This window comes from Somniosus microcephalus, chromosome 1 (genome assembly GCF_052327205.1).
Source record: "Somniosus microcephalus isolate GS21.2 chromosome 1, FLI_Smic_1.0, whole genome shotgun sequence".
NCBI lineage: Eukaryota > Metazoa > Chordata > Chondrichthyes > Squaliformes > Somniosidae > Somniosus > Somniosus microcephalus.
Genome location: NC_140987.1, coordinates 163,253,739 through 163,268,966, shown reverse-complemented (window position 1 = coordinate 163,268,966; position 15,228 = coordinate 163,253,739). Strand labels below are relative to the sequence as shown.

At 44.7% G+C, this 15,228-nt stretch overlaps 1 protein-coding gene across 4 annotated transcripts in view; it reads left to right on the top strand.

Moving 5' to 3' along the window:
* Positions 1-8,553: 8,553 nt before the first annotated feature.
* Positions 8,554-15,228, top strand: part of ap3s1 (adaptor related protein complex 3 subunit sigma 1) — an 82,216-nt gene continuing 75,541 nt past the window's right edge. For 2 of the 4 annotated variants that reach the window (XM_085987074.1, XM_085987072.1), the window contains exon 1: positions 8,796-9,113. In XM_085987074.1, coding sequence (XP_085843200.1) covers positions 9,045-9,113 — 69 coding nt within the window. In that variant the 5' untranslated portion in view covers positions 8,796-9,044. Of the gene's footprint in view, positions 8,569-8,794; positions 9,114-15,228 lie in introns of those variants that run through there. The other 2 variants (XM_085987073.1, XM_085987071.1) reach the window with 2 other exon arrangements.

The following is a 15,228-nucleotide window of genomic DNA, read 5'->3' as shown; positions in this document are numbered from 1 at the left end:
CATTGGAACCGGTTCTGGGGGAGGTGGGACCAGTACAAACCGGACGGTTTGCACCTGGGCAGGGCCGGGACCGATGCCCTAGGGGGAGTGTTTGCTAGTGCTCTGGGGGAGGGTTTAAACTAAAATGACAGTGGGTTGGGAACCTGAGCAGGGAGACAGAGGAAAGGGAAACAAGGAGAAAAACAAAAGATAGGAAGGAGAAAAACAAAAGTGGCAGTCAGAGAAATCAACGGTTTAAATCAAACATGGCCACAGTAAATAATAATTCTAATAGGTCTAAGAGCGTTAAAAAAACAAGCCTGAAGGCTTTGTGTCTTAATGCGAGGAGCATTCGTAATAAGGTGGATGAATTAGCTGCGCAAATAGAGGTAAACGAATATGATTTGATTGGGATTACGGAAGCATGGCTCCAGGGTGGCCAAGGCTGGGAACTCAACATCCAGGGGTATTCAATATTCAGGAAAGATAGGCAAAAAGGAAAGGGAGGTGGGGTAGCATTGCTGGTTAAAGAGGGGATTAACACAATTGTAAGGAAGGATATTAGCTCTGATGATGTGGAATCTGTATGGGTACAACTGAGAAATACCAAGGGGCAGAAAACGTTAGTGGGAGTGGTATATAGACCTCCAAACAGTAATGCGGGGGTTGGGGATGGCATTAAAAGGGAAATTAGAGAAGCGTGCAATAAGGGCACAGCACTTATCATGGGAGACTTTAACCTACATATAGGTTGGGCCAACCAAATTAGTAACAATACTGTGGAGGAGGAATTCCTGGAGTGTGTACGGGATGGTTTCCTGGACCAATATGTCGAGGAACCAACTAGAGATCAGGCCATCTTAGACTGGGTATTATGTAATGAGAAAAGATTAATTAGCAGTCTTGTTGTACAAGGCCCCTTGGGTCGGAGCGATCATAATATGATAGAATTCTTCATTAAGATCGAGAGTGGAGTAGTTGACTCAGAGACTAGGGTCCTGAATTTAAATAAAGGAAACTACGATGGTATGAGGCACGAGTTGGGTAGGATTGATTGGGGAATGTCACTCAAAGGGTTGACGGTGGATAGGCAATGGCAAACATTCGAAGACCACATGGATGAACTACAGAATTTGTTCTTCCCAGTTTGGCATAAAAATTTTAAAAAAGTGACTCAACCGTGGCTAACAAGGGAAATTAGGGATAGCATAAGATCCAAGGAGAGGACATATAAATTGGCCAGAAAAAGCAGTAAACATGAGGATTGGGAGCAATTTAGGATTCAACAAAGGGATTAATTAAGAAGGGGAAAGTAGAGTATGAGACTAAGCTTGCAGGGAACATAAAAACTGACTGTAAAAGCTTTTATAGATATGTGAAGAGAAAAAGATTGGTGAAGTCAAGTGTAGCTCCCTTGCAGTCAGAATCAGGGGAATTTATAATGGGGAACAAAGAAATGGCAGACCAATTAAATACATTTTTTGGTTCTGGCTTCACAAAGGAGGACACAAATAACCTCCCAGAGATGTCGGGGAACATAGGGTCTGATGAAAGGGAGGAACTGAAAGAAATCAGTATTTGTAGGGAAATGGTGTTAGGGAAATTGATGGGATTGAAGGCCGATGAATCCCTAGGGCCTGATAATCTACATCCTAGTGTACTTAAGGAAGTGGCCCGAGAAATAATAGATGTATTGCTGATCATCTTCCAATATTCAATGGAATCTGGAACAGTACCCATGGATTGGAGGGTAGCTAATGTTACCCCACTATTTAAAAAAGGTGGTAGAGAGAAAACAGGGAATTACAGACCGGTAAGCCTGACATCGGTAGTGTGGAAAAAGCTAGAGTCCATTATAAAAGATGTAAAAGCACAGCACTTGGAAAACAGTGACAGGATCGGACAAAGTCAAGATGGATTTACAAAAGGTAACTCGTGCTTGACTAATCTACTGGAATTTTTTGAGGATGCAACTGGTAAAATAGATAAGGGAGAACCAGTGGAAGTGGTGTATTTGGACTTTCAAAAGGTTTTCGATAAGGTCCCGCATAAGAGATTAGCATGTAAAGTTAAGGCACATGGGACTGGGGGCAAGGTATTGACTTGGATAGAGAACTGGTTGGCAGACAGAAAGCAAAATGTTGGAATAAACGGGTCTTTTTCTGAGTGGCAGGCAGTGACTAGTGGGGTACCGTAGGGATCGGTCCTTGGACCCCAGCTATTCACAATATATATTAATGATCTAGATGAGAGAACTAGATGTAATATCTCCAAGTTTGCAGATGACACAAAGCTGGGTGGGCCTGTGTGCTGTGAGGAGTATGCCGAGAAACTCCAGGATGATTGGGACAGGTTGGGTGATTGGGCAGAAGCATGGCAGATGCAATATAACGTGGATAAATGCGAGGTTATCTACTTTGGTGTCAAAAACAGGAAGGCAGATTATTATCTGAATGGCAATAGATTGGGAGAAGGGGAAGTGCAACGAGACCTGGGTGTCCATGTGCACCAGTCGCTGAAGGTAAGCATGCAGGTGCAACAGGCGGTTAAGAAGGCAAATGGTATGTTGGCCTTCATAGTGAGAGGGTTTGAGTACAGGAACAAGGATGTCTTGCTGCAGTTGTACAGGACATTGGTGAGACAACATCTTGAGTATTGTGTGCAGTTTTGGTCGCCTTATCTGAGGAAGGATGTTCTTGCCCTGGAGGGAGTTCAGCGAAGATTCACCAGGCTGATACCTGGGATGGCAGGAATGACGTATGAGGAGAAATTGGCTCGATTGGGCTTATACTCGCTGGAGTTTAGAAGAATGAGAGGGGATATCATTGAAACTTATAAAATTCTGACAGGACTGGATAGACTAGATGCAGGAAGGATGTTCCCGATGGTCAGGGAGTCCAGAACCAGGGGTCACAGTCTAAGGATAAGGGGTAAGCCATTTAGGACAGAAATGAGGAGGAATTTCTTCACCCAGAGTGGTGAACCTGTGGAATTCTCTACCGCAGAAGGCAGTAGAGGCCAATTCATTAAATATATTCAAGAAGGAGTTGGATATATTTCTTAAGGTTGAAGGGATCAAGGGGTATGGGGAGAAGGCAGGGACCGGGTACTGAATTTGGATGATCAGCCATGATCGCATTGAATGGCGGAGCAGGCTCGAGGGGCCGAATGGCCTACTCCTGCTCCTATCTTCTATGTTTCTATGAGAACGCTGTGATGGTCCATGACAGATGGATGGCATGATGGCCAAGTGGTGAGCAACAGGGTTCCATTCACTGGAATTGGAGTCTGATGAGGCATTCACAGACAACCGATCCGGAACGGGGATTTGCTGCCTGCCTCCCCCCTCCCTCCTCTTCTTCTTCCTCCTCATTGTCTTCCTCCTCCTCTCCCTCCTTCTCCCCGAGGTGGTCCCGCAATCCCGGGTGGCAAGGGCTGCACCCTCATGATGGCCAAGTTGTGAAGCTTGCAGCAGACCACCACAAAATGGGACACCCGCTCTGGCGAGTACAGGAGTGCTCCTCCCGAGCAGTGAAGGCAGTGGAACTGTTGTTTGAGCACCCCGCTGGTCTTCTCAATGATGTTCCTGGCGGCAGCATGGCTGTTATTATATGAGTGCTGGCCACAATTGGTGGGGTTGCAGAGGGCAGGCGCAGTGCGGATAGACCTTGTTTCTGAGCAGTCACCCTCAGGTTGATGTGGTGGCTGGAAGATCGCTGGCACACCGGACAGATGCATCATGACTGCTGCCAGGATAGCGTGCATTCAACATCATGATGCACTGGGCGTGGCCGCACAACAATTGCACGTTAAGTGACTGGTGTCTTTGTGGTGACAGAACATCTCAGGATTGGTATACAGTGCCTGCAAAGCCACGTGTGTCGTTGATGGCGCTCTGAATTTCATGGATTTTTCTACCCGTCCCATTCTTTAACAAGCTCAATTAGCTTTAAGTATACTGTTAAGGTGCATTAATAACATATGAAAGCAACACATCCTTCAGTCCTAATGATCCCACTGAGGAGTGGAGTATTATTTCTGTATCAGAATAAAAGATGAAACAAGTATTATTAATGTGCTGTTTTTCCAGATTTTGCCTCTTTCCTCCTGAACATACTGGCTCATGCTGAATGATGGGTGCCAGCCACAAGAGTTACCATCACTATTTTGTGAAACTCATTGGGGGAGAAATTCATTATAGCCCCATTTGGAGCGCAAACTTTTAAAAGCCAGGCGCTAATAACTTTTAAAAAATTCGGTTTCGCACTCCAGGAAGGAAGTGAAGCGCTAAATCAAGCGCGCCACTTCCTTCCTGGAGCACAACAGGCAGCAGGCGGGGCAGTAGGTGAGCAGCGCTGCACAATGGGCTATGCAGCGCTGCCGCGTTGGAAGGCTCCTTCCCTCCTTTAAAGGAAAGGGCCATCGCTGCAGGCTCTGCAAGGGCAAAACTTACCTGGTCCCCGATGGCAGCCGCGATCCGGCCCAATCAGCCCGATGCACTGCAATAGAGTGCCGGGCTGAACGAGTGCTGGGGAAAAATAGTAAAACAGAAAAGGAGCATTTGATTTTTTTTCCCCTACCTCGGCCACCTAACAATTAAGTATCGCCCCTGAATTGCTCGGCCTCCCGATGAACGCTTCCTGCAGCTGTCGGTGTTTTCGCCTGGCGATGCTGCAGGGGGTGAAACCAAAGTTCGGGTCTGTGGTGCAACTGGGGCGATGCGCACGCCGATGGTGTCACGATCTCTGGGTGAAGATCGGGGTGCAATGCCATACCGCTGCCGCAAACCTCCCGCCGAATTTAGCGGGAGGCGATTATCCTGCCGCACCCAGGCAGTAAGCAGTTAGCGCCCCCCCAGAGGCGCTAACGGGAGGCGCAAAGGTACCCCATTTCTCCCCCTCTGTTTTTTGAGTAGGTAGTCTGCTTTTTAACATAAACCTAACAACATCTGTTGTCCTGCGACTTTTTCAATTTTGCTAGATTTTTTTCATCCTTTCGTGCAAGGTTTACAACAAAACATCAAACTAGATCAATTCAAACTATTCCAGCAGCTACAAAAGCAACAAGGGCTCAAATAGAAGATCAATGTCACCAAGAAAGAGTAGTTGCTCTGTTATAAAGACAGAAAATTGTAAAAGAAAGTCAAAATAAATACCTTACACTATAACTAAAAACAAGGGAAAACCCTCCAATGCTTCATGGGTTGCTGGATTGTGATAAGGAGTGGACCCAGGCATCCGACGATGCCACCTTCCACACCAGTGCTTCCGACATGTCTTCCTTTTTCCTCAACCGAGGATTCCCCTCTACCATGGTTGACACAGCCCTCGACCGTGTCCGTTCTATCTCCCGCACTTCTGCCCTCACCCCGCCCCTCCCTCCCGGAACCACGATAGGGTCATCCTCCGCCATTTCCGCCACCTCCAAAGTGATCCCACCACCAAATGCATCTTCCCCTCCCCTCCCCTTTCAGCATTCCGTAGGGACCGCTCTATCTGAGACACGCTAGTCCACTCCTCTATCACCCCCAGCACCCCTTCCCTTCGCCTGGCACCTTCCCGTGCAAGCGCAGGAGATGTAACACCTGCCCTTACACCTCCCCCCTTCCCACTGTCCAGGGCCCCAAACACCCCTTCCAGGTGAAACAGCGATTTACTTGTACTTCTTGCAATCTAGTATACTGTATTCGCTGCTCACGATGCGGTCTCCTCTACATTGGGGAGAGCAAACGCAGATTGGGTGACCGCTTTGCGGAACACCTCCGTTCAGTCCGTAAGGGTGACCCCGAGCTTCCGGTCGCCTGTCATTTTAGTTCACCGCCCCATTCCCACTCGGACCTCACCGTCCTCGGCCTCTTGCATTGTTCCACGGAAGCTCACCGTAAACTCGAGGAACAGCATCTCATCTTCCGATTAGGCACTTTACAGCCTTCCGGACTCAATATCAAGTTCAACAATTTCAGATCATAACCTCGGCCCCTATTACATTTTTACTTATATTTTTTATCCACACCTTTGTTTTGGCCTCCCCCCCCTTTCTTTTTTTCTCTCTCCCACATGGCAGCTGTCTCCCATTCTGCCAGCACATTTCCACACCTAATCTAGAGCCGTGTTTTGTCTCCACTAGTCCTATCACCATCTCGTCTCATTTTGAATACCTCTTAATGTCTCTTCTCTTTTGTTCTCTCCCAGCCTGGCCTCTTAATCTATTTCATTTCCTGTGCTTTAGTCTTGACAAAGGGTTTTCACCCGAAACGTTGACTCTATTTTCTCTCCACGGATGTTGCCTGGCCTGCTGAGTTTTTCCAGCATTTTCTGTTGTTATTATAGTTTTTTCCTTCCCAGCTTAAGAATGCTGAAGACATTTATTACATCAGATTGCCCCGTGATCCAGTTGAATTGTTGTAACTCAACACAGATAAAAATCAGACTTGGAATCAACCTGGTTGGTCCAATCCAATTTTACACAAACATTGACAAAAGAGCTGAACTCAAGAGGTGAGGTGAGAGTGACTGCCCTTGACATCAAGGCAGCATTTGATTGAGTATGGCATCAAGGAGCCCTAGCAAAACTGAAGTCAATGGGAATCAAGGGGAAAACTCTCCATTGGTTGGAATCATACCTAGCACAAAGGAAGTTGGCTGTGGTTGTTGGAGGTCATTCATCTCAATCACATGACATCACTGCAGGAGTTCCTCAGGGCAGTGTCCTAGGCCCAACCATCTTCAGCTGTTTCATCAACGACCTTCCCTCCATCATAAGGTCAGAAGTGGGGATGTTCGCTAATGATTGCACACTGTTCAGCACCATTCGAGACTCGTCAGATACTGACGCAGTCAGTGTCCATATGCAGCAAGACCTGGACAACATTCAGACTTGGGCTGACAAGTGGCAAGTAACATTCGCACCACACAAGTGCCAGGCAAGGACCATCTGCAACAAGCGAGACTCTAACCATCTCCCCTTGACATTCAATGGCATTACCATCGCTGAATCCCCCACTATCAACATCCTGGGGGTTACCATTGATCAGAAACTGAACTGGACCAGCCATATAAATACTGTGGCTACAAGAGCAGGCCAGAGGCTGGGAATTCTGCAGCGAGTGTCTCACCTCCTGACTCCCCAAAGCCTTTCCACCATCTACAAGGCACAAGTTAGGAGTGTGATGGAATACTCTCCACTTGCCTGGATGAGTGCAGCTCCAACAACACTCAAGAAGCTCGACACTATTCAGGATAAAGCAGCCCGCTTGATTGGCACTCCATCCACCACCTTCAACATTCACTCCCTCCACCACCAGCGCACTGTGGCTGCAGTGTGTACCATCTACAAGATGCACTGCAGCAACTCGCCAAAGCTCCTTCAACAGCACCTTCCAAACCCGCGACCTCTACCACTTAGAAGGACAAGGGCAGCAGACGCATGGGAACATCGCCACCTACAAGTTCCCCTTCAAGCCACACACCATCCTGACATGGACCTGTATTGTCGTTCCTTCACTGTCGCTGGGCCAAAATCCTGGAACTCCCTTCCTAACAGCATTGTGGGTGTACCTACACCATATGGACTGCAGCGGTTCAAGAAGGTGGCTCACCACCATCTTCTCAAGGGCAATTAGGGATGGGCACTAAATGCAGGCCTAGCCAGCGACGCCCACATCCCATCAATGAATTAAAAAAAAGTGCACTTACCTATTGAATCAAAGAGGAAGGTAGTTGTATGACAAGTACCATCACTGATTGACATTTATCTATATAGTTTTATGATCACCAATAATTATTTTGGTGTTTTTATTTTGTAATTTACAGGGCTTCTCCTGTAAGTAGATATTAGGTATAGCATTTTCTTCAGCATGTTCTGTCCACAATCCCTTTTAGTCCAAGAGACTAGACATGGCAGCGTTTTTCTATTTATCTGCCTTGTATTAGAAAATATTCAGCTGATATTTGAAAATAACCAACTAAAATTATTTTACAATGTACATAGGAGGAATTAATAATCCTGTAGGACATTATAAGATTGTGCATATTCAAGAAGACTAGAAACAGTTTGAATTACTGTAAGTGTAATTTCCTGGTGGCACGGAATGCAAACAAGTATGTTGAGAAATGTGATACTTCCTCCTCTTTTGATTTGGGTGTCGTATTCCTGGGGGTTTCATCACATGACTTCCTGCCTCCAACTGCCCCATTCCCGCTCCAGACATTGGTTGGCTGACACGCCCATCCTCGTGGCGCACCACCTCCCCTGTTGATTGGAAGGGGATCATCCAATTACCTGATTGGATGATACTTGAATGTCAGTCATACAGCCTTTTTATCCCATCTCCAATATTTTTATAACTAATAAATGTTCAAAGAAAATGAAAAGAATCACGCACAAGTCTTTTGTTAATGCCCCAATGATTTTTCTCTTGGGTTGCACTTAGCAGAGTCCTGGAAATTAATCTTCCAATTCCGGCCAAAAATTATCACACAACCAACACTACCAAAAACAGATTAATTTATTTATCTCATTGCTTTTTTCGCAGGACCTTACTGTGTGCAAATTAGCTGCCACCTTTGCAACTTTGACTATACTTCAAAAGTAATTTATTAGTTGTGAAACGCTTTATGCAAGTTCTTTATTTCTTAACTAAACCAAGAATAAAGTCTGCTGAATTTAGAAAAATATCTTTGAATTTTTTTTAAGATTTCGATTTAGAAACTAAATGAGTTATTCCAAAAATAACACTCCGTCTCCAATCAGTGGCATTTCGAAATAGCACGAAGGGTCATCGACCTGAAACGTTAACTCTGTTTCTCTTTCCACAGCTGCTGTCAGACCTGCTGAGTATTTCCAGCATTTTTATTCGAAATAGCACGGTTACTTTCTGCCGCCTGCCTTGAACTGCTGCGGCTGCCGTCGCCGTGCCGACAGGGGAGTTTCCGGCGCCTTCTGACGGACGGTTTGTTTAGTATTCAGTTCCTTGTATCCACCTCCCCTTCGTTCATGTTTCGGAGAAATTCCGCTGCGATTCCCGCTGTCAGTCGGTGTTTCGAGAGCAGAGCCGTTCAGTCATCATGATTAAAGCCATTCTGATATTTAACAACCACGGCAAGCCGCGCCTCTCCAAGTTCTATGAGCGATATGTGAGTATGAGCAGGTCGGGGGACGCGGGGATTGCGGCTCTTTGAGGTGGCCGCTAACTCAACAGCCGGCGCGCGCTCCGCCCGGAGAATGAGCCGGGACACGCGCCCCGGGCCAGGTTCCCAGCCTGGGCTGACGATGCGGGGTTGAGGGTGAGGTTTAACATTGGGCAATCATAGGGCACGAGCGGAGCGCTCCACCTCACTGGAGAGAAGCATTCTGATACATTAAACTGGGGCTCATAGAAAGAGCTTGTTTTGAATTCTAGGCTCGTTTGTGCGTGTGAAGTTAGTGGATGCATCGCTTTTTTTCAAAAGAGCATGTACCAGATCCCCATTTATTCCCAAGATTTTTCAGTAATTACTCAATTAATCCTATGTACGGAATATTCCAAAGTGGAATTTCAGATTTATACAGAATACCAGACGGTATTCCTTATTTTGAAATGCTGATCTTCAGAAGGTCGGCTGCTCGCAATTCTCATGATGTAGCGGCTGAACTAATGATGTGTACAGGTGCGTGAAATCAGATATCAGTTGCAGGAAGAGCTGTTTGACGAGCCCTAATCAGCCTATTTGCGCAATGGGTTATAGTGGACTTTACGCTTATCGAAGGCAAACGTTTCCCAAATACAGTATTTTCGAAAGTCGTTTAAAGACAACAGGGGCTACCCTGTGATAGTTTGCTTTTTAGTTGGGGGAAGGAGAGCGACTGAGGGGAAGGAAGGTGTGATATGGATGGTACCTAAATCGTTAATGTTGAATTGTGTGTTGATCAGTGAATTGGAAAGTGACATTACATGCCCAGCTGTATGTATTGTGTTCTATTATTCCTGTCAAAATAAATTTAAAAATTGTTTACGTATGTGAGAACCTAATTATTATTGAGTGTAGATAGCATGCTTATTAGTTGAGTGATTCTGTGCAACTGCTGTTTTTGGAACTAACCAGCTTTTCCAACAGCTTGTAACAGCGCCAGTGTCACTTAGGTATAAGGCATTATAGACATTGTGCTATAATTCAGGTCTGATGGTACACCAGTGAAAATATCAACTACTACATTGACATGATGTTGCTGTCCAATTAATAAATAGTTGTTTTACTTTGTCTTACTTTGTCTTAATTTACTTTATTTCAGTAATTTAATGATTAAGTAATTTATGTAACTATGCATCTGCTCAAAACTGCTGCTTGAGTTACCTATATCTGCTGTGAAAATCAAATGTATTTGGATGTTTGCAGTTGATCAAATAATTTTCAATGCTGGATGCAAATAATTGTGCAGACACTCATGATGCTGCTTCAAGCCAGGCCTGTTCTGTTAAGCAAATAACTTTTTTAAACTGATCTTTCCTTAATAAAGCTTTGGAGCACACTATTTTTCCTTTTCCTCTTAGTTAAAACATTTCAGGATGCAAATACTCAGTTGATTAAAAATAGTCGTACAATTTGATTTAGAATGCTGACATATTAAGCTACAAAATATCAGTTTGAAATTGGTACTTGCTAAGAGTGATGCAGGGCCAGCAGAACGATTTGAACTGCTGGTGCACAGTATTGCTCTCTGGCATAATGTTAGCAGAGAGTTGGCTGTGCCATTTTCTCTTGGCTAACATTAAGAATATTAAAAGTTTCCAGGTGATCCAATATGCTGCATGAACTTTAAAACTTACTGGTTGCAGTTCTGAAGCCAAAGTAGAATGAGGCAGCCTCCTAGAGCTAGTCTTGGATCTCTTGCCTAACTTCAGTTTAGATGACTTTTCCTAGCATTTTCTGCTTCTGTATTTGCCAGCCCATGATTTTCCACCCATTCACTTTTTTAATAAGTGTGAAATTGTGGGCTGTCAATTGCAGAAGCAGGAAACCCTGGCCGTTATTTCCATATTGCTTTCATCGATTTGAAGGCGGCGTTGCTTTGCATTGATGCAAACTATGTTGTATCACTTATGTGATTTATACCCAGGTCTGTATGAAAAACCTTGCAATTTTAAGAATAACTGGGTTTTAGCCTTAGACTAACCAGGAAAAGCTTTTGATGAGCTATTTTGCCTATTGTTAGCCATCATAAAAATGCGTGTCTGTGGTTTACAGGATCAATGATTAGTGTGTTTTCCAAATGAGCAACTCTGGAGTTTGCAACTTGTGATAAGTTACTCGCACAAAAGAAAATTGCTTTTAAAAGGTATTGCAGTTAAAGTGAATAAATAAGTTGATTTCTCTTTTGATCTGTTCAATTCAGTTGCGGTTAGGTCCGTTTCAGTTGAGAAAACCAGTTAATTATAACTGTGCCTGAAGCAGCCATTAATTATTTAACAGTTACTTCACACTCTAATAACTAGCTGCATTCTCTGTTACAACATCTCTTTCACAGCATCAGTTACACAAATTGCAAAATATTACTTTGTTTTATTTCAAAAATTCAATCTAATGATTTGTTCAGGAGTAAATGCAGAAACTGCTTTGTAAGGTGAGATTTCAGAACGACCAGGATCTCTCGGATTGGATTGCATTGTATTTATGCAATGAGAATTATAGCAGGAACAGTATGAAAAGTACTCTCTACAAAGGTTAGCATTGCTCAAAATGCAGTTGCCCATTATTAAATTTAGAGTTCCACACCGAGTATTGAGTGCATAATCTAGACTGATGCTTCAGTGTATGCCTGAGGGAGTGCTGCATTGCCTGAAGTGCCTTCTAATGGATAAGACTTTAAAACTAAGGTCCTATCTGTTCAGTGGATGTTAAAGATCCTTTTATGTCATTGTTTGTAGAATGTTGCTGCTAAGGAATTGGCTGCTGTATTTGACTGCATAAAAAAGTAATTGTGTGAAACAATTTTGAGGCTTTCTGCCACATTTTAAGGCACTGAGTGCAAGTATACTAATCCAATGGATATGGAATTGAAGCAAAAGTCATGAGCTTTCCAAGCAATATTTCAGCACAATACTCTAACTCCGAGTACTTCAGCCTGAGCTCTGTAATGGAGAAGGGATATGGCATTCACTCCACTTGGTTACAGATAGTGTCACTGATGATAATAGTGGTGGAGGGAATGTGTGGTGATGAATTAAACGTAAAATGCAAGAAGCATAATGTACAACATTAAAGCTTGTCTCTTCTGTAGTATATTAATATGAATAATAAACAAGGCTAGCGACAACATTTGCACAACAGAAAAATAATCTGATCCTTATAGTTTTGATTTTATATTCCTTTCAGTAAACATTTATAGCTGTTAATTATTTTAATAATGGGCAAGAAAACTTTAGTATCTAAATCAAATTGGTTACGAGGCCACACCTTGCTGTTTTATGCGGATTATACAGCACAAAGTGACCGTGCCTTGATTCCATTATTATACAAGTACCTTCAAGCCATGTTTATACTCCATGTGGTAAATGCAGTGCAAATTTCTGTGTATGGAGACATTAAATCTCTAGCAGCTCAGGATGCATCGCCTCCACTGAAATCTACCTGGGGTGTTGGGCTGGTAGCGGAATAGAACCATAGGAGTGAGTATACAACAAAGGAGGCCATTTGGCCTGCTCTGTTTGTACTGGTTTTTAGCTAGAGCAATTTAAAACTAATCCCAGTGTCTCACTCTCTCCCCATAGCCCTGTATCATTCTTTGCTTTCCTCCCTTTCCTCTCAAGTCCTTGAATGTGTTGTCGCTTCCCAAATCCGTGCCCATTTTTCCCAGACCTCCATGTTTGAATTCCTTCAGTCAAATTTCCAGCCCTGCCACTGTACTGAAACGGTCCTCATCAAAGTCACAAATGACATCCTCATCCTTCTCGCCCTGTCTGCAGCCTTTGATGCAGTTGACCACACCATCCTCCTCCAGTGCCTCTCCTCCATTGTCCAGCTTGGTGGAACTGCCCTCGCCTGGTTCCATTCTTGCGTAGCCACTCGTAGCCAGAGAATTACCTGCAATGGCTTCTCTTCCTGCTGGAGACCCCCAAGGATCTATCCTTGGCTCCCCTCCTGTTTCTCATCTACGTGCTGCCCCTTTGATAATATCATCCAAAAACAAAATGTCAGGTACCAAATGTACGCTGACGACACCCAGCTCTTCTTCACCACCTTCACTTGATGATAATGCTCTTGACCCCTTCACTGTCTCTCTCTGATTTGTCACACAGCTTGTCCGACATCCAGTACTGGATGAGCAGAAACGTCCTTCAACTAAATATCAGGAAGACTGCCAAAGCCGTTGCCTTTGGTCCCCACCACAAACTCCATTCCCTAGCCACCAACTCCATCCCCCTCCCTGGCAACAGTCTGAAGCTGAACCAGACTGTTAGCAACCTTGGTGTTGTATTTGACAATGAGATGAGTTTCTGACCACACATCCGCTCTATCACTGAAACCTCCTTAACTCTGCCCCTGCCTCAGCTCATCTGCTGTTGAAACCTTCATCCGTGCCTTTATTACCTCTTGACTTAACTATTCCAATGCTCTCTTGGCCAGCTTGCGCATCCCTGATTTTAATCGCTCCACCATTGGCGGCTGTGCCTTCAGCTGCGTAGGCCCTAAGCTCTAGAATTCCCTCCCTAAACCTCCACCTCGCTTTCCTCCTTTTAAGATGCTGCATTAAACCTACCTCTTTGACCAAGTTTATGGTCATCTGGCCTAATATCTCCTTCTGTGGCTCGATGTCATTCTGTTTGATAACAAAAGCAAAATAGTGCAGATGCTGGAAATCTGAAATAAAAACAGAAAATGCTGAAAATACTCAGCAGGTCAGGCAGCATCTGTGGAGAGAGAAAGAGTCAACATTTCAGGTCGATGACCCTTCGTCAGAACTGGAAAAAACTGGAGATGGAACAGGTTTTTAAGCAAGTGCAGGGGTGGGGGGAAGAGGAGGAAAGAACAAAAACGAAGGTCTGTGATAGGATGGAAGGCAGGAGAGATTAAGAAACAAAAGGGATGATGGTGCAAGGCAAAATGAGATGGTAATGGGACAAGTTAAGAAACAAAAGATGGTTCTAGATGAAGTGTAAATGGCACTGGCAGAATGAAAGAGCTGCCATGTGAGAGAGAGAGGAAAAAAAAAGATAGGGTCAGAGTAGTAGGCGCAGGCAGGTAGTGCAGGGGTCCCCTATGGCCATCCCCCTCTCAAACAGATATACTGCTTTGGATATTGTTGGGGGGATGGCTTATCGGGGGAAGACAGCAGCCAACTTCCTGGCACAGTGGGTGGTTCTGCTGCACAGGACAGGAGGAAAAAGAGTGGGAGAGCTATAGTAATAGGGAATTCTATTGTAAGGGGTATAGATAGGCGTTTCTGCGTCCACAAACGAGACTCCAGGATGGTATGTTGCCTCCCTGGTGCAAGGGTCAAGGATGTCTCGGAGCGGCTGCAGAGCATTCTGGAGGGGGAGGGTGAGCAGCCAGTTGTCGTGGTGCATATAGGTACCAACGATATAGGTAAAAACCGGGACGAGGTCCTAAAAGCTGAATATAGGGAGTTAGGAGGTAAATTAAAAAATAGGACCTCAAAGGTAGTCTCAGGATTGCTACCAGTGCCACATGCTAGTCAGAGTAGAAATAGAAGGATATTTCAGATGAATACGTGGCAAGGGGGAGGGATTCAAATTCCTGGGACATTGGAATTGGTTCTGGGGGAGGTGGGACCAGTACAAACCGGACGGTTTGCACCTGGGCAGGACCGGGACCAATGTCCTAGGGGGGAGTGTTTGCTAGTGCTGTTGGGGAGGGTTTAAACTAAAATAGCAGGGGGTTGGGAACCTGTGCAGGGAGACAGGAATGGGAGCAAAAGACAGGAAGGAGAAAAGCAAAAGTGGCAGGCAGAGAAGTCAAGGGTTTAAATCAAACATGGCCACAGTAAATAATAGTTCTAAAAGCTTTGAGTGTTAAAAAAACAATCCTGAAGGCATTGTGTCTTGATGCGAGGAGCATTCGTAATAAGGTGGATGAATCAGCTGTGCAAATAGATGTAAATGGATATGATATGATTGGGATTACGGAAACATGGCTCCAGGGTGACCAAGGCTGGGAAGTCAACATCCAGGAATATTCAATATTCAGGAAAGACAGGCAAAAAGGAAAAGGAGGTGGGGTAGCATTGCTGATTAAAGAGGAGATTAACACAATA